The sequence below is a fragment of the Xyrauchen texanus genome, chromosome 16 (genome assembly GCF_025860055.1).
Source record: "Xyrauchen texanus isolate HMW12.3.18 chromosome 16, RBS_HiC_50CHRs, whole genome shotgun sequence".
NCBI classification, from domain to species: Eukaryota; Metazoa; Chordata; class Actinopteri; order Cypriniformes; family Catostomidae; genus Xyrauchen; species Xyrauchen texanus.
In genome coordinates, this window is record NC_068291.1 from 8,042,549 (window position 1) to 8,063,091 (window position 20,543).

At 37.1% G+C, this 20,543-nt stretch overlaps 1 protein-coding gene and 1 pseudogene across 2 annotated transcripts in view; one reads left to right on the forward strand and one right to left on the reverse strand.

Annotated features, from left to right (window-relative positions):
• Positions 1-647: 647 nt before the first annotated feature.
• Positions 648-20,543, forward strand: part of LOC127656656 (uncharacterized) — a 60,803-nt gene continuing 40,907 nt past the window's right edge. For both annotated transcript variants that reach the window (XM_052145072.1, XM_052145073.1), the window contains exon 1: positions 648-1,236. In XM_052145072.1, the coding sequence (XP_052001032.1) occupies positions 1,168-1,236 (69 nt within the window). In that variant the 5' untranslated portion in view covers positions 648-1,167. The remainder of the gene's footprint in view (positions 1,237-20,543) is intronic.
• Positions 5,549-8,772, reverse strand: LOC127656654 (uncharacterized; annotated as a pseudogene).

Sequence of the window (20,543 nt, forward strand, 5' to 3'; positions counted from 1 at the left end):
TGATCACAATGGAGAATAATTTGTTTACAGAATAATTGAGATGTAATAAAATGCCAAATGTGTTTGAAATTAACAGGAGATCGTGCACCCTTTTCTGAAGTAGTGATTTTGAGTAAGCATTATCTTAATTTTTTTAATCTTGCTGTTTCAAAATTATTTGCATAAGTTGACAAATTTTGCACTGTAACTATTGCCCCTATATCTACACGAGATAATTATAAACCCCCTAGGGGCCTTCCCCCCCAAGTGCGGTGTTAAAGAGTCCCTCACAACTTTCTTTCTTTTTTTTTACTGAATTTTCATCAAAACATTCCTTTATCATTTATTTTAAAACAAAATAACAAAAATAAGCCTACATGAAGAAAATTGTTCCTGCAAGCAGTGTGCATATATTCAAGTAGGAAATATAACTCTTTATATCCTTAACAGATACAAACACTCACAGCAGTGCAGCTCAAATCAGCGTGTAGGTTACAGTGCTCTACTTTTGCCTAAGAAAATCATCACGCTTGACCCCAGGACCCTGCAACCTCGCCATATCCCTTCAAGAAGCTAAGGCTCCTCCCAGTTTAAAAACGCAATGACATCATTGGATTAAATAGCCAATGAGAGCGCGCGGTTATTTTGCGCGTAGAACATGTAGCGCGCATACGTAGGCCTGTGTGTGTATATGTCAGTGTGTGTTAGTGTGTGTGCATATGCGTGCGTGTATATATTTTATATACACTTCAACTTCATCGTCCATCTGTCGTTCGGAGTAAGATTAACATTCATTTTAACCATGTGGATATTTTAAAAACTACAATTTGCTGAAGAATTCCACTGTCGCTGATCAGTTCAACACAACACAGTTATTTTTAAATGAATTTCCTTCTTCAAGGTAACGGATGTTTAGACCAACTGAAGATAATTTCTTGAATCAACGTTAAAAACAGATCTTATCTCTTCTGCACGGAGAACAGTTGTTGTTTCGTCACTGGGAATTCATGATGTTTGTTTATTTGTGTTTGAGTATGAGTTTGTTTACATGGGGCTGGACATCCCATTGACTGACTGTTTCAGAAGGTTGCTTAGAAAGAGCTGATGAAACACCGAGCTTCATATATGAATGTGTAATTTGAAGAAGTGATCTTTAAACAAAGCAGAGAACAATCAAAGACTGGCAGAATGCTGAAAACCCTCACTAAAAAACTCAGAAGACACTCTCTAAACGAAATCCAGCCTTTCCAACTTAAGGTAAGTCAATACATAAATGTATATACTGCATACAAATATAAATTGACTGCATGGGCACAAAGACCCTTGTTGACCAAGATGCATAAAAAATAAAGAATCATATAACTTACATTTTTATATAGTAGATTTCTATGTTTTGCAACTTTATATTTAAATGTTACGGTTTATTTACTTTAGTAAGTCCTGAGAAAAAATTGACTACATCTTAAATGTTTTCCTTGTGATCACACATAATTCTTTTTACCATAGTGTTAACAATGAAATATTTAATTGTACATACTAACTACAAAATTGTATTACTGTAGTAATAAACACAGACACTGTAATTTTAAATGTTACGTACACCTCTTTTGTTTGTTACTACTGTATTGTCTCACATGGGAAATTAGAAGATTCCCTTTTTTAATGTGTACTACACTGTTTATTTAAGCTAAAGATGGATTTGTTAACAGGACTTGTTTTAAAATATACCCACTGGTTGAGATAGTGTAGATTGCTTGAAAACTTTTGCATATTTACACAAGAGATCACACACTGGCAAGTGCACAATTACACATGAAATTAGACCAAGTTCCCAGTCAATATGAATAGATGCCCTCATTCAAAAATAGATGATTAATAAAGAAACTGCCTTCCAACTTTATTTTAGCAGGATGGCATCTGGCTCTGCCATATTAAATTAAACACCTTTATCCATATAAACTTGACATACTGCACCCAATGCTTATTTTCTGTTATGCTACATTTCAAGTAATAATTGCTCATAAATGCACCACACGTTTTTTGAACTTATGGGGTGGTGTTTTACAAAGATGTGCTTTGTATCAACTTTAGCTCTAATAAACATAGGTAGTCCAATCTGTGGACTGTTCTGTTGGTCCCTGAATGATAGTCTTCACCGATTTCAAATGACACTTTCAATTGCTTGGTCTGACCAACTGTTTGAGTTTCTAGTTTCATTATTTGTCATGAGAAATGAACGCTTGAGCTTTTTCCTGGTAGATGACTAGTTGTCTGGTAGTAATCTTATGAAAGGAAATTGTGGAGCAATAATGGGATGGATAGCCTCCTTTAAACCTGAGGAGTAATGGATGAAATTGGAGAGGCCACCATAAATGTATGTTCACCCAGTCATTGTTCTGAATCAGGGAAGGAAAATGTGGGAAACTTTGGAAATATTTTAGAAATAAAAAATATGTGACTTCAGCCAGGTCTCCTAAGCAACCAAATTGGCCCGGTTGCTAGGGAGGGTAGTGTCACATGGGTTAACCTCCTCTTGGTCGTGATTAGTGGTTCTCGCTGGGGCATGTGGTAAGTTGTGCGTTGATTGTGGAGAGTAGCATGAGCTTCCACATGCTGGGATTCTTCGTTGTGTCATGCACAACAAGCCACATGATAAGATGTGTAGCTTGACTGTCTCAGAAGCGGAGGCAACTGAGACTTGTCTTCCGCCACCTGGATTGAGGTGTGTAACCGTGCCACCACGAGTAGTGGGACCTTCTAAGTAATGGGAATTGGGCATTCCAAATTGGGAGAGAAGGGGATAAAAATTAAAATAAATATATGATATTCCTGGTAAGTTTCTGGTCTCTGCATTGAAACTAATTTCCTTTTTGGCTGATGTCACCAGGCTGTGTGGGCCATTGGTTGATGTTAACAATAGGCAAACAGCTATCGAGGCATTATTGTAGGCTACTGTAGTAGGTTGGGATGGGACGATATATGTAATTCCGTAATATCGCGAACCAAAAAAATTACGAACATAACCATCTTATACAAATTAATGTAAACTCAATGTTATTACTTGTAAATTGTACACATTATTTCAAACAGTGAAATCATTTAAACATTTATGATAGTTATGAGAATTTCTGTGGAATACAAACGGAGATGTTAAGCAGAATGTTATTTTCAGTTACCATTCCCCTTTACATTGCATTCAAATAGCATTTTGTTTTCCAAACAATTATTGAAAGTGAATTGTGACTGTGGCCAATATTCTTCCTAACATCTCTTTTTATGTTTCATGCATGGAAGAAAAAAGTCATATGGGGTTGTGAAATGTGTAAATGATGACAGAATCTAAATTGTTTGGGTGAAATATCCCTTTAGTGTGTGAGGGACTTTGGTAGCTACTCGATGCCAAAGACTGTTGTTATTCCTGTACCAGCACACACATGTCCTTATCTCAGCTTGACCCTTTGGCTTACACTAATAAATACAATTACAGTGTATGGAGCGCCGGCCTCATGCCAGAAACGTTGACACGGTCATGGAATCTGTGTGTGTATAAGTATCTGTGTGTGTCATGTTGGAGTAGATCTATTAGACCTGAATACATCTCAACATTGAGAAGTTCTAGATGGGCCTTGGGGCCTTTTGTTGTTTTGTGGATCATCATGGCAATATTGTGCAGATAAGAGCCAAAATAATAAATTAGCTGATGAAAAACACAAAAATATAATTTAAACTGTAGTTAGGACACACATTTTAGCTCTGGTCCAAAACCTTATGAGCACGACACTCTCTAGATGCAAAAACTGTTCTAAAATTTAGGAAGAAACATTTTTCTTTCTCCTTCATTGTATAAATTTAATTCCATATAAAAAGTTATCGTTAAAAATTAAAAATGGACTACATCTTGGACTTAACACTATATTTGTGTGTGCTATGTATGTTTATGTTCTTTAGAGATAGCATCACTTGCTTAGCAACATGCTAATGTCAAACTGTGTCTCCTTAGTCCCTTTGCATGAATACTATTTGTGTGGTGCAATTAATTCTTGGTAGAGAATTAAAAACTGGTCACTTATGAGGTTCCATTTTTGTTAGAATGCTGCCTGTTCTGTGTAGGCAGTAGACAGCAAGGCAGCTCAGATATACTGTTCAAAAACAAAGAGAAAACAAATAGATCAGGTGCAAGGCCCATTCAGAACTCATGCACGAACAGCCACACAAACATGCCAACCCAAAGACATACACACACACACACACACACACACACACACACACACGCGTATTGTGTAGCAATGACCACAAAGGCTGGCATGTGTTTTAATGTTTTGAAACCCTGTATATTGTATGTCCTCCTTTATAACAATGTATCCTAGCCTTTCACTTGATACTCTTTAATGAGTTTATTTTTATGCACTGGTGTGAATAAAACGCAAAATGCAGCTGCAACAGTGTGACCACAGAGGACTTAGCATAAACACTCCCCTGGTTGGAAGACTGCCTCAAGTTGCAAAAGTGCCTTTGCAAGATTTGTAAGACACTGCTGGAGAGTACAGCATTTCAAAACACTAGTAATAATTTATTTGTGATCTACAAAACATTAGCAGAACTACATACATTTAGTCTTGTATAGATCTTGTAAGTTCTTGTAAAGATCACAGACTTTTTGTCAAACCACAGTATAACAGGATGTCTTCCCAGTGTCATTCCTAAATTCTGTCTTAAATTGAGTGTGTGAATCCAGCAAATTTGTTCTTACACTAATAAAATTGTAGTAAATAACTACATTAGTCACTGTAAAAAAAAAATGACTGTAAAATTTACAGCAACTTACTGGCAATTTTGGTTGCCAGTAAGACTATAAATTTACAAGAGTACTGTAAATCATTAACTACAATTGTACTGTAAAAACACAGCACACTGCTGTATATATATATATACGCTGTAAAATTATAATAGAAATAATGTTTATGAATGTGAGTGAAATTACAAGAGCAAATGTGAACTTACATGTACTGGCATACATACATTTTACAGTAAATTAGAGCATTTGTTGTGCAATTCAATTCACTAAATTAACTACAGTTGAGATTTTTCACTGCTGTGTGTAAACCTACTTTTGCTGTAAATTTCAGTAGTCTTCCCCTTTTTGTCAATTTAATGTGTAATGTGAACAATAAAACCTTCAAAATAACAGGTTGTCATTAATGTAACAATTTATTGTAGAATAATGGCCATTTAACATAAACACCAGTTTTCAAAACCTATTTGGAGAAACAAAAATGCAGATTGCCCAAAAAATGAAAGGCTTTAGCCTGGGAAATACTTGAGAAAAAAAAGGAAAGAAAACTACTTCCTTCCGCAACAAGAACCACTGAGAACAGCAGCATTTCATTGTAAAGGGAACATATACCTAAAGTGTGACTGAACTTCAGTCATAAACTCTTTAAATAAAGTCAAAAAAGTTTAAATAAACTAACACAAAAGAAATGGTCTGAACTGTGTCTACCTTTAAATGGCCAAATCCATGAGTTTCTCTTATTTCAATTCCATTGAAATACTTTTTTTTTTTTTTTTTTTAAATGGCAAACCATTCAAAGTCCATGAGCTTTAACAGCAGTGTGCATACGTGTGGGTTCATTCCATGGATTTTCTTGTCTCGCTTTCCAGCAGCAACTTTTGATCCAGTTTCCTGATTAGTGCCCACAATTCCTCTAAAATAAAATACACAATTTGTCAGACAAAGCTAATTGTCATTTTAAATCACATTTCATTTAATGAAGACTTAGGGTGATATTTAACTATCAGAAATTTTAATATGAAAATATTTAATTTAGCCTTCCATATTTACAATAAACAAATGTACATGTCATTATTATACAAATTATGTGCAGAATTTAGCAATAATTATTGCCTACAGACTGAGCTCTATGCTGGTATTCCATCCATGTGTTTAGCATTTTTAAAAGCGCACTTCTAAAAATTTGGCTATAGAAAATGTAAATTATCGTCTAAATCTATGTATAAATCTAAATCTAGCGCATTTTCTAAAGGGAGCACCCCGTGATTATAGAGCAGTTAAATGAACTCCTTAAGATATTGCTTTGGGAGAGTTGTACTGTATTGAAGTGCAAGCACATTTGCAGAAAAGATGGGACTTTTGTAATAAAATCAAGAATAGGTGATGCTAATTCTCTTTCAAATTTATTTAACTGAAAAAAAGTACAAACAACATATTTCCAATATTTTCACTGACCAAGTTAATTGTATTTTTGTAAATAAACAAATTTTGATAGCTGCAACACGCTCCAAAAAATTTGGGACAGATAAGAATAAATGTATTGTTTTTAATTATTAAAATAATTATTATTCTGTAATAATTCTTTTTAATTATCTTATTTCATTGATATATATATAAATATTTTGTATTTTTTATTTATATGTTCTTTTTTTCTGTTATTTCTGTTATTTTGTATTTTTTTTTTTTTTTATATGGTTTTGCATTGCTTGTAGTATTGAATTATTTGCATATTTGTAATAGATTATTTGCTGCAGTTGTACATTTGTAATGTTATACTGCTATCCTCTCTTGGTGTTCTACCTTTGCTAACTGAATCCAGGAGATTATCCTTAATTAGTCTTCAAAGAAAAGTATATTTCTGCTGGAATGTGAGTACTGAGGAAAGTAACTTGCTGAAACCAATACTTGTCTAGTTTTTAATCCACACACAACTTGCACTTTTTTGCACCATTCAGTGAATAAAATATTTTTGCCAGAATTTTTGTAGTCTGTAATCAATCCAGTGTGCGGTTAGCAATTTTTTCTTGTTTGTTTGAAAACATTTCCATAAAATATCTAATCCTGATAATCCATCCTAACCGGAAAACCTAAAAAATTCAAGAAAATTTGGAGGTCTACAATAAATAGTTTATGCTCTGACATACCTCTGAATCAATTCCAGCGTGCATGCAGCTTCATCCTGATAAGCAAGGTTTAAGTTGTAATAGGTCGCAAACAATGCTGCCAGGCCCTCAACAAATGCCTCTGAACATGGGCCCAGGACAACTTCCCTTTCAACTGACAACATCCACTTGTTTGGTGTCATGGTCATAGATTAATAAGTGTTCTAAAAGTATGGTTCATAGGTAGATCTTGTTAAATAATAAAGACATTGATACAGTAATAATATAAACTAAAAGATAATGAAGTTACTAATAAGGAGAGAGAGAATGGATCCGAGACAATAACAAAACAAAAAAAACAGATGGAAAATGGACTCCTATGGAAGGAATATAGGAGTGAGAATAGAACTGTGAAATAGAATACCGGAACAGAGATGGCAAAAATTGAGTTTTAAAATAGATCATAAAAGTGAAAGAAAAAACAAAAAAAATTAAACAGTACAGGACAAAGATGTATACATGTGCAGAGCTAGAAAGTAATGAATAGTGTGTATAATGGAGACACTGAGAGACACAAAGTAAAGCAAATTACCTTGGATGATCAGTGCGGGTTAATCCGGTAATCCATCTCTTTCCATTTCGGCTGCAGTTGCTGCTACCTTAAAAAAGAAAAAAAAAAAGTATATATATATATTTTGCAATACAGTTCAAACTTCAAGACATTAAAAAGAGTTGCAGGATGCACAGGACCAGAGAATTTCCCTTTTGATATTTTGACAGAACAGTATGCACCTCATTGTTTGTTGGCTTTTCTTGAAAAAACCTTAGAATCCTCTTCCCTTTCCTTTCAATGCTCTCCATGATTCTTTGGAGCAGTGAGATGTCAGTAAGCAAATGGAAATGTAAAAAGATCCCCTTGAGACAAAACAGGTAAGGCCATGAGTTCATTAGTTCAGACAGTGGTGGAGATGGAGTGGCATTTATATCACGGCACTGATGGTAATATGTGACCTCCATCAACTTGTGAAGTTCTCCTATATTGGCTCGAGACATTCCTTCAGTAGAATGAAGTTGTACCATTTGCTTGCGCTTCTCTTCTAGAGTGTCATCATTTTCTCCCGCAGGAAGCTCCTCTGGCTGCCAAATGACACAACCATATTGATCAGCTAACCTTCTTGAGCTCTGGCTTATGGTTCGAAACGATGATCTTAGTCGTTCTTTTCTCTGACGAGCTAATGTGTTGTTTCTTTTTACATGTTCAACACAGGTTTTAACTTGCAAGAGCAAAGAGGCATACCTACTATCTATTTTTGTTCCATCAGCCAGAACATCAGCAAAGCTGTCCGGGTACTGTTTAACAATGTTCTGCACTACAATCTGACACTGTGCCATTGGGTTGACTTCATGTTTTCACATATTACCACTAACATCCTTACTAGCTGCCTTCGGTCAGCTGATGATGATCTTTTTTTATTTGCAATGGCCAATTTAATTCCAGACAGCATGACTTCCCAAGGCACATTACATTTGTTTTCAGCCCAGGCACAAGATGCTGAGGAGCAAGCTGATGGTGGTTGGTGAGTTGAGCAGCTAAAGTGAAGTTTGAACATGGAACATTTAACAATATTTTTCAAATGGACATTAGTAACAAGTAATAGTAATTTTACTGTCTACTTGAAGAGCAATTAAAATACCTTCATTTTTCCATGCATTTAGTAGTTTGCGACATTGGATAGGCCTGAGGTATTCCATGAGGTCTTCTTCATTCACATAGTGGAGGTCAGCTTTTGTTTCAACACCAACAGCAGTAAGCCCATGGATAACATTTTGAAGTGTTTCATAAGCGAGACCAGGTAACAAAGAGCAGATGGCGAGTTTTATCTCCTCTAAATTGGACATACCTTAACAAGATGGAAAAGAGTGGTGTAACACAATCACAGACAAGCCACATGTTTTGTACTCCTGGAGAGGGTAATAATCGAATTGCTCCTTTTGAAGTACACAGACATATCTTGGATCCTCAGCTGTTATGCGGTATACACCCAAATCCACAAACTGCACAGCATGCCATTTCTCAGACACAAAGTAGACCACTGAATTCTGGTGAACAAGAATTAGTTTAATTCTGCCAACCTCCAAACCCTCATCATTACTGGCCAAAAGAACAACCATGCCTTTCCTGTACTTTGTTCCTTTCAAAGTGATTTCAGTGGCTACTAATGTATTGCCTGTTGAAAATCAAAATTATCAACTGATTCCTTTATCGCTTCGTTATAATCATCAGAATAAAATTCAGAGCCTTTCTCAACTTGCACAGAAAGCTGAAAGAGGTTTCCAGCACTTAAATAGGCTTGGAGAAGCTGGTGCCTTTCTGCAAGTTGCACATAAGTTTTTGAAGTTGTGCAATTTTCTGGCACATTGCTTGAAATAGGTATGTTTGCTCTCAAACCGCATAGTCCTTAAGCGAATGAGTGGGCCAAATTGTTTTATAAGCTCTGGGTAATGGCACAAGTAGTGATGTTTAGGCTTAAGAGGCTTAGAAGGGAAAGTCACACACCTAAAATGAATGTACTCATCAATGAGCACTTTCAGATAAATGACCTGATCTGCCAGTATTGCTGGTGCACTGGTGCACAAATAAGGTCTACAACTTAGTAGAGTAGAACAAGCTGCCACACTTTGATTCTGGATCCTTAATCCGGTGTCCAACAATAACTGGTAAAAGTCTTAGAAGACACCAGTTCTGAACAGCGTGACCACAAAGCTTCTCACTCCCTGAGTAAATCTCAGCAGGTTTATTGGCAGCATCATTTCCTGTGTATTCAAACTGTTTAATATTGCGATTAAGCTCTGTGAATATGAAGCATTTCTCTTGATTTACCAAGTAATCAATGTACAGTTTAAGATCAGATGCCACAACACCCTCAATGAGATCATGGCCAAGGCAGGGGGGCAAGCCAGGCTGACAAACATGAAAGAATTCAGCTGATTGAAAGGGGAGTTAAATTGGACTCCAACTACATTATCGCCACTGGTAGCAAGTTCCTGAATGTTTCTCTCATAAGACTCCACAGTTTGCTTCATAGCAGGTTCCAAAGGTGTGGCATGAAATGTGTCTCTTTCAAAGGTGCAATACCTGCAGAAATGTAGGCTTCGGCTGAAGTTCTCAACAAAACCACCAATGTCACCTACGATGGAACACAAAGAATCTTTCAAAGTTTTGCCATCATTCACAACACCACCATTCTCTTCCAAGATCTTCAATTAGTGATCTAAAAACATGAGCTGGACCAATGTACTTCAAATCTTGCTCATTACACAAAAGAACAAGTTGTATGATGTCTGTTTGACCTGTTGTGAGGTCAAAATATCAGACATGGTAAGATAAACTGCCAGCAATTTGGGTTTCTTTCTAGCTGAGCCCAAAGGATTTACCACCTCAAATGCATCCTGATAAATGATCAAAGCCAGAGATGATGGATCAGTTTGAAACAGAGAATTTTCTGAAAAAAAGTAGACCATCCCTTACATCCTGAAACAGACCATTTTCAGCTCTTTGTGAGTGTATCAGTTCATATTGATCCCTCACAGACTGGCACTGAAACAGAGCACGGATGGTCTGCTTAACTGGGACATACTGATCAAAGCACTCTTTCCAACGTTTCACTTCTTTCACTAACTCCTAGAAAAATTGGGACTTGCTCAACATAGTGGAACACCACTATTACAAGCTGTCATCAAATCCTCCCTAGACAACTGATCTGTCACATAAGTAATCCTCACCTCTGGTAATTCAAGCAAAGCAAGCTTTTCTCTCAGTTTGCTAAGAAAGTAAGACTGCCCAATGTCATGAATATTCTGAAATGATTCGACAATGCCTTGAATGGTAGACTCAGGTAATAGCAATTTAGCTTGCAGTTTCAGATAAAAGAGGGTTACATTTCTTAAAAAAAGAGATTCATCCACAATTTCAGGAAAATTGTGCTCTACAACCTCAGATCTCTCACTCTCAGACACAACATCAGAAACTGGAGTTTCCATGGCCATAGCAGGCTCTATCAAATGGTTTACAGAGCACATTTTATGTGTCCGTGGTGACAAGTGCCAGATTGTTATTGATGCACCATTCATCCATCATGACTTCAAATCAGGCGAAGAAATGGTTTAATTCCTCCGCTAGAGAGTCGCTGTTGCTGGTGGTGGTTGGGTCTTTACTGCCTTTATAGTTTGTGATTTGCTGGATAACTTGCCATACTCATCGTGGGTCTCCAATACTGATGTGTCCTTCAATTTTCTGCCTGTAGGCTGCTTTTGCCTCCTTGATGCCTCTCCTCAGGTAGGACCTGGCTGTACTATACAGTTCAGCATTACCAGACCTGAAGGCTAAGTTACTGTCTCTCAGCCAGAGCTTAATGTCTCGTGTCATCCATGGTTTGTTGTTCGGATAACATCTAATGAGTGCTCAAAAAGGTCCTGAAGTTGGGTTGAAGCCCCTTCAGGCCAAGTCCTTATGATTCTCACAGATGGCTTTATTTTCCTGATGAGAGGTTAGTATACAGGGATGATAAAATGGGATAGATGGGTCGGACTGACCCAAGTGGGGGAAGTGACTTTGTATCTGTCCCTTATATTACTGTAAACATGATCCAAAACATTCTGTCCTCTCGGAGGACACGTGACATAGTGGTAAAATTTAGGGAGGACAGTTTTCTTGTTAGCTTGATTCACATCTCCAGCTATGATAAATATCCCATTTGGGTAAGCAGTCAGCAGTTTGTTAATGGCTGACAACAAAAGGTCCAGTGCTAACTTGGTATTGGTTCTTGGTGGGATACAGCCATAACAATAACAACCGTGAACTCCCACAGCAGGTATAACGGCCGGCATCTCAGTGTTTTGTACACCACTTATTATAAGAGACAAAGCCCACACTTGCTCTTACCGGAGACACTGTTCCTGTCGGCCGATGCACTGTGCAGCCTAATTGTGCAATAGCTTCGTCTGGGATCACAGTGTTTGCGAGGAAAATGCTGGGAAGCGCAGGCTTATGAGTTGCTCTCTTTAGCATTGTGTGTAAGCCCGCCTGGCAACCCCGCTTCTGTCTCCTTTCCCTCCATCACCTCCTGTGTTTTCCAGCCGGTCTAATAATGCACGGAGACCCCGCAGGACCAACGTTCGGAAGTTATTTATTGTAATAATTCTGTATAAAGTCCAGTTCGCAACACATCATTAACGCCCCGATCATTAACAGAATTTCACAGTTGTATGTTGAGTTACTGACCGACATACAAAACAAACATAAAAACTGTTTCAGGGAGAGCAAAGCATGCGTACGTGCACGCCGCCATCAAGAGAATAGATATTGAATATAAGTATATTTTGTCTTTACTGCACTCGAAGTATTACCAAGTGAAAAAAGATACTTGTATACAAAATACACTTATATTTAAGATAAATTCTCTTAAAGCAAGTCTAAATATCTTATATGTTGCTTCTCAAGTAAATGTATTTTGTTTTAAGGATTTTTAGACAATTTTATATGGAAAACAAGACAAAAACACTTGATAACTATGGGATTTTTTTTACTTTTAAATTTTTTACTGAATTAAACTTAATAAAAAGTATTTTGTTCCCTTTAATTCAGTAAATGTCATTTAGAGGTATTTTAAAAAGATAATTTTGTCCTCTTCACTGTTGGTAAGCATGTTAGTAAGTCGGGGCACAAGCGGAAAAATCGGTTAAGAGGTAATGATTAATCGTTGCAATAATTGACGAATAATCATTACATTTAATCGATAATGATTATTTTGGTAAGTTGCTGCCCTAATTGCAAGCGTGATTGGCATGTGAGCAGAACGTTTTTTCCCCCTATTATCAGGTTACAGCATTCTCAACGGAAGCGTCAGCAGCACATCAGAGTGTAGCGTGAGCTGCATTGGAGTGGGGGTTTCGGCTCAGAGTATATTTTTGCATCACCGCTTGTGCTCAATTAAAGTGACCATGCACTGTTGATGTATAAAATGAATGTTATTTGACACAAAGTACACAATGCACAGAATAAGCATATATTAGAAGTCTAGTGTGTCTTTATACTGTATGAATTAGAGCACTTCTGAAAGCAAATTAAAATATTTGTATTTGTAGCTCTAAATCAGAAGTACGGATTAGAATTTAAAACTACTTTAAACTACAGCTTGAGTGTGAAAATAAAAATAAATTTGTCTCATTTATGTACAGTACTATTAAATATAGAACAGGACTATAGGCTTCAGCAATACCAATCACAGCTGAGTTTGCTTTCACTTATATTTCACATGCATATGACAGACGTCGCTAAATTCAGAACATACCTCATTCATGTTTAACAACATATATACAAGAAGGATTGTAGAGAAGCACAAAGTGCTCTATTGTTTACCTTTTAGATGCAAATGTGGTCCTCCTCATGTAAATAAGATTTCATGAAGATCAAGTTTGTAATACTTATCAATGACCCACTCCTGACAACCATTTTATAAGATATGGTCTTTATTCAAATAAATACTCACCGTAGTAACATAGAAATCACTGTATGTTAATCACCAGTGTAAATGCCGTCAAGTCTGCTGCTGCCGTTACGCTGTACGTAAGCTGACGGTATGCTCACGTCTCATTCAAGCTTGCGATGTGAAATGGGCGTCACACTCACACAGTTCAGGACCGCATTGCAGCAATCTAGATGGATGTTTATGTTATCCATTTGGTGAAGTGGTTTACCTGCTATAATGCTTAGATATGTTAAAGCTAATATTGCTTTTTATGCTTGTATATATCGAACATCACTCATGTGTTAACCGATCGCGATGTATCTACATTGTCGGGGGAAGTTTCTGTGACATATTTACTAATATTTATGATTTCTGTAATCAATTTATATTGCATTTTTAAGCATATTATTTTCATGTGTAATAAAGTATATTTTAGCCCCATCATTATTGAATCCTCATTTTATGTTTTAGTCGATGATGTTATTGTGTGCATTGCATAGACATACTGTTCTAGTATTACGGTTCACTTGCGTTATCAACTGAGGCTGTACAATATAATACAAAATATTAAAATCTACAATTGAGCTTATATCAGCCAAATCACAAATTCACCAATATATGACATACAAATCCTTAAAAAATGAAGGTTTTTTTTTTTTTAACTGAATATACACAAGGAAGAATGATATTTAATCTTTTTCATTTATTTGCACAAATATACACCAATACATGAAATAGAAGTATTTACCTATATATGTTTTGAATGAACAGGGTGTGCAAAAACTACAACGTTTGACTTATTATCAAAAACTACACTCACTTATTTTTTGCAGCCCAGTTGAATATTATTATAATACTGAATTTTTATTGTGGGATATTTAATATAATAAGAAATGTGTATTATGTTGAGGAGTAGATTGCAATAGTAATATATTTCTGTTGTATTCACTTAACCTTCACCTGGAACTTTTATATTGGCGGAAAATTGAAAGAGCAGTTTGTATTTGACAGTTTACAACATTCTTCATTACTAATGTGTGAACCTGCCACACTGTGCAAACATTTTCACAATGCAGGATATCCGATATCCGACAGTTAAAAACAGTAAATCATGAGCCCCATGCGTACACATACAGTATGTCACCTATTTACTCTCAAAGCACACAAATTAATATTATTAAATTATACCCTTTAGAGGTTTAATAATCACCTTATGTTGATTAATTTTGCAGCACTGAAGGACCGTGAAATCATTATAATGACAGGATATTTAGGAAACATTGCGGCCTTGTAAAAAGCACATTCAAACTACATTATTCATGAGATTTGTTGCATTTTACATCAACAGTAAAATCAACGTAATTATATCATGAATTTGACACACTATTGCGCAGCCCTATACCCATCACCAGCGATGTACAAACTTTTAGTGCATATGAAGGTAATTAGGACACAGCCAATGTGCTATGTGAATATTCTATCCTAAGGTGTATATTTGTATTTATTTATATAGCTCTGGTGTATTTGTGAGTTTCATGGCATGTCAGAGTGGTCACACTTAGTCATGCACTGACTTTGGAACACACATGGATCCTACAAGCACAAACGCAGACATGCACACTAACACAGACTGGCCATGAATACAGGGCCAACCTCCATCCCACACTGTTTAGCAGATGACATGGCTAGAACTCATGACTGTGACACATTTGTTGATGATCAGTGTGTAACTCTCACTTACTGCCCACCACACTGCATACTGAGCTATATATATATATATATAATTCAGCTATTCAGATTGAAATATATGTAATTATTGTGGCAGACAAAGCATTGTTTCCCAAAGCATTGAACATAAGCCTTCAGTCGACAGCAATCTATTTTACATGTGAGTTCTTAAATCTAGGATGCACTTCCTATGTACATATATATCAGACGGATGCTTTTGGAGCATCTCACTGGTTTTCAACATCATAAAAGCAATTTTTTTTAGGACGCTGTGAAGTTAAAAGTAGTTTAAACATTATCTTGCCTCGATATCCCTGCATTCTGTTCATTTGTCCAGCTCTCAAGAACATGTCCTGTGTGACTAGCTCTCTCCTTCTGGGGATGTGCTGTATGTGTGGTTTGTTGAAGCGCACTGATTGCCCACTGCTGACGTGACCAATAAAAACACGTTTACATGTACTTTAAGCTTGAATTGCTCAGATGGTAGGAAAATACTTACTTTGGTTGTGAAATTTATGTATGGGTCAGAAGGGATTATGTATTTTGTAAACTTTTATTATTATTATTTTTAATATAATTAATCACACTAACAAATGTGTTCTGTACTTTTCTAGGGCGATGATCCTCTGGTCATGTGTTACCAATGTTATTCCTGTAGTATTGAGTTTGCTTCATGTAAACCGTACTATAGGAATAGGTTTTTCACACCCTACCATATACCATCTGGGTTTCGTTACATGGCTATCAGGCAAAAGTAACCTGATTGACTTTTTGTTGTTGTTGTTGAAATACCAGATTGTACCACACCAGTCTCATGCAAGAATGTGTAATATGTTGGGATGAAGTGTGTAATTTCCATTCCACTGGCAGCACCAAATTAAATTAAAATATTTGTTCTGTCTTCCATTTGTACGACCAAAACAGGTATTCTAGGTATACTTCGATTTTGACTTAGACGTAGCGCGTGTGGAGGTTTCATGCTATTCTCCGTGCCATCCACACACAACTCACCATGCATCCCACCGAGAGCGAGAACCACTTTATAGTGACCACAAGGAGGTTACCCCTAGTGACTCTACCCTCCCTCGCAACCAGGCCAATTTGGCTGCTTAGGAGACCTGGCTGGAGTCACTCAGCACGCCCTGGATTTGAACTCGCTACTCCAGGGGTCAGCTTCAATACTTGCTGAGCTAACCAGGCCCCTAAGAGGGTGTACTTCCATTTTGATGGAAACTTAACAGTCGAATGCGAACCTGTCAATGTGTAATCCATATAACTGTGTGTGCTTATACACAGGTGGTTAGCACACACATGCTACAACTGCTATGAGACACTGGACTTTATGAGTTTAGACCTATAAATATGTCTTTATATTCCTTCAGACTCGAGTTATACAAATACAGGTATCAAACACGTGCTCTTGACTTGCAAATCCATTGTTATTGTTTTTACCTTCATCTCCTGATGTTTAGCGGCAATTACATCTTCTAGTGCTTCTTCGTGACTGCAATGGCTCAAAATGTAAGGGTTGCCACCTTGTGAACCCACTAATTAGTGCATATAACTCCAGACACATGTGCATACTGCATGTTCAAAGATGAAAAATCAGGAAAATCAGGTTGCTTGCGTTCAGTGCTCGTGCACTTCTGATGACGAGATTTGCATCACACGTCCTGTTCGTGGACCCTCAGCGTTTGCATCTGACCAAAGTATATTTAGGCTTTTGGCCATGTCCACACTAATACATTTTCATTTGAAAACATATATTTTTCTCTGCCTTGGCTTGAGACGTTGTTTTTGACAGTGAATATGGAGCTGTTCGAAAACGCTCTCCCAAGTGGATATATTTAAAAATTCTGTCTTCACGTTATAATGCGGACAGGGGAAACGGAGATATCTGAAAACCATGATGTATTTGTTGTCATGTGATTCATACAACCCAAAACATTCAAGATGCTGGCACATGTTGTAGAGGCATTGTTGTGCCTGAAATTCACTTAGATTGCGTTGTTAAAGATAACTTTTACTTTGTTAATTTGTATAACCTTCACAATACATTCATCCGAAGGTGACGGGAAGTTTACTTTTAATGGTTGTCCGGTGACGGAACATGAGGACAACCCAGTAAGGGGATTTAAGAGTCTTCATACATTTCAGTGTGGACCAGAAACTGTTTGAAAACACTTGAAAACGCCAGTGTGGATAGAGAGCGTTTCGTAAATGAAAGTTGACATGTCGGACCACTCAAACAAACAAGAATGTTTTGAAAGCAAGAGCCACAGTGTTTACACTATTCAGAAAGTCAGCCTACAATGGTTAGTTTGATCAAAGTGTTTACTTTACAACAGTGCAATCAGGGATGCTTCAACCTTGCCTACCTACTTTAGCATCTGAAATGCAGCAATCAGGTTCAGTCTCATTACATCTTACTACAAAATAGGACTTATTGACATGTCAAAGAAGGACACATGGTGGATTGAATTCAGGTACTGTGACATTATGCGTTTGTGTGTTTTCTTGTGTGTTTTGGCAAATATACATACACTCACCTAAATGATTATTAGGAACACCATACTAATACTGTGTTTGACCCCTTTCGCCTTCAGAACTGCCTTAATTCTACGTGGCATTGATTCAACAAGGTGCTGAAAGCATTCTTTAGAAATGTTGGCCCATATTGATAGGATAGCATCTTGCAGTTGATGGAGATTTGTGGGATGCACATCCAGGGCACGAAGCTCCCGTTCCACCACATCCCAAAGATGCTCTATTGGGTTGAGATCTGGTGACTGTGGGGGCCATTTTAGTACAGTGAACTCATTGTCATGTTCAAGAAACCAATTTGAAATGATTCGAGCTTTGTGACATGGTGCATTATCCTGCTGGAAGTAGCCATCAGAGGATGGGTACATGGTGGCCATAAAGGGATGGACATGGTCAGAAACAATGGTCAGGTAGGCCGTGGCATTTAAACGATGCCCAATTGGCACTAAGGGGCCTAAAGTGTGCCAAGAAAACATCCACCTCACCATTACACCACCACCACCAGCCTGCACAGTGGTAACAAGGCATGGTGGATCCATGTTCTCATTCTGTTTACGCCAAATTCTGACTCTACCATCTGAATGTCTCAACAGAAATCGAGACTCATCAGACCAGGCAACATTTTCCAGGCTTCAACTGTCCAATTTTGGTGAGCTCTTGCAAATTGTAGCCTCTTTTTCCTATTTGTAGTGGAGATGAGTGGTACACGGTGGGGTCTTCTGCTGTTGTAGCCCATCCGCCTCAAGGTTGTGCGTGTTGTGGCTTCACAAATGCTTTGCTGCATACCTCGGTTGTAACAAGTGGTTATTTCAGGCAAAGTTGCTCTTCTATCAGCTTGAATCAGTCGGCCCCTTCTCCTCTGACCTCTAGCATCAACAAGGCATTTTCGCCCACAGGACTGCCGCATACTGGATGTTTTTCCCTTTTCACACCATTCTTTGTAAACCATAGAAATGGTTGTGCGTGAAAATCCCAGTAACTGAGCAGATTGTGAAATACTCAGACCGGCCCGTCTGGCACCAACAACCATGCCATGCTCAAAATTGCTTAAATCACCTTTCTTTCCCATTCTGACATTCAGTTTGGAGTTCAGGAGATTGTCTTGACCAGGACCACACCCCTAAATGCATTGAAGCAACTGCCATGTGATTGGTTGATTAGATAATTGCATTAATGAGAAATTGAACAGGTGTTCCTAATAATCCTTTAGGTGAGTGTATGTACCCTTCTAATTATAGTGACTGGCATATGATTGACCTTTGAGCAGCAACACACTAACAATTCACATTTGTGTGCCAACAGTCTTTAGAGCTGATATAATTTTCACACACATGCACACACACCATCAGAAGAGCCTTTAATGCGTGAGCGTCATAACTGGCCCTAATCTACCTCACACATTCAGATGGGAACAGCACCTGCTAATCCAGCAACACAGCTGTGCCCCTCTCTTTGCGACAATACTTTGCAGGATGGCACTGTAAATCCTGAGGCTACAGGACAACTGATTATGTTGCAAACACATTGTTTTAGGCCTGCATGAGCTGTGCATAGTGGTTAGCATTATACCCTCTTGCAAACAATGTTTTAATTCATATGTTAATGCAAACAGGTTGTGCTAGTTTATGCTGTCGGGCATGTCTAGTCCATCCATTTCAAACCATATAAATGGAGGCATTGCCTGTCAGGGATACTAAAACTTTTTTTTTATATTTAAACTCCTAATTTTAAATGCTGTAACCATAACAGATTTAGGAATTTTTGATTATTGAAGCCAAGGAAAAACATCTTTATTGGAAGTTCCAATCCCATGTAGAATAAAGTAAAGAATATCTATTGTGGGTTGGCAGTATAAGCAAAAATATACATTATGATTCTTTACATGTTTGATCGATAATGATATATATCATAATATACAAATTTTTATGATAAAGTGATGAAAAAAAAGTACCTTTTTTTAAATGGAAAAATAATGTCCTTAGATTTTTACATATATATACATTTTTTATTTTTGTTCAATTTCATTTGGACAGTCTTATATTACAATGATACTATTATCAGAAGTAGGCTAATTATTTTTATACATAATATTTAATTTATTTTATCTATTCTGCATTGTTTTTCAATCCAAGCACAAATTCTGAAGCAAACCTCTCCATCACGCATCTGAGAGAGTGGCCAATAATAATAATTTATAACACAACCTCAGATTAGACTATGCTACATGCTGCGGCATGTTTCATAACTAGGGTGACCACCTGCTAATAAGCCCAAGGGGGGACAAGGGGTATGTTTCTGAGGGACAATGTGGGACACTGCCTGGCGCGGCGGTGCCCCCACCCCACGGGCAGACTCATTGATAGTGGTTTACCCATTTCTAGCACATACCACCTTACATGGTATATTAATAACGCCCTATTCCCCTAAACGTGTAATTGCTGATGTATCCTCATGAATAGGCCAACCAATGTGTATTTTTTTTTCTAAATAAAGATTAATCATATTTTGAACATTCAATGAATTGACAGATACACTTCCACTTACGTTTTAATTTAGGTATTTAATTTGATTTATTTTTCATTACAATTTATTCACTTTAAATAAATTATAATATAAAATTATAGGATTAACAGGAATTGTAGTTGCTCAACACCACAGGAACAGTAAAAAAAAAAGTCTTAACTCACAACTCCAGAGGTTCATGGAAGGAGAAGGGGGAGGAAGGATGGTGAACTTGCATTTTAGTAAAGGCAGGCGCAGGAAAAAAAAATGTTAAGTGTTCTGGGGACACCTTTAGGTCTTTGGGGACATCTTTAGGATTCAAACCTTTTCACCAGCATCTGAATCAAATAAAGAAGAAAGATAAGAGAC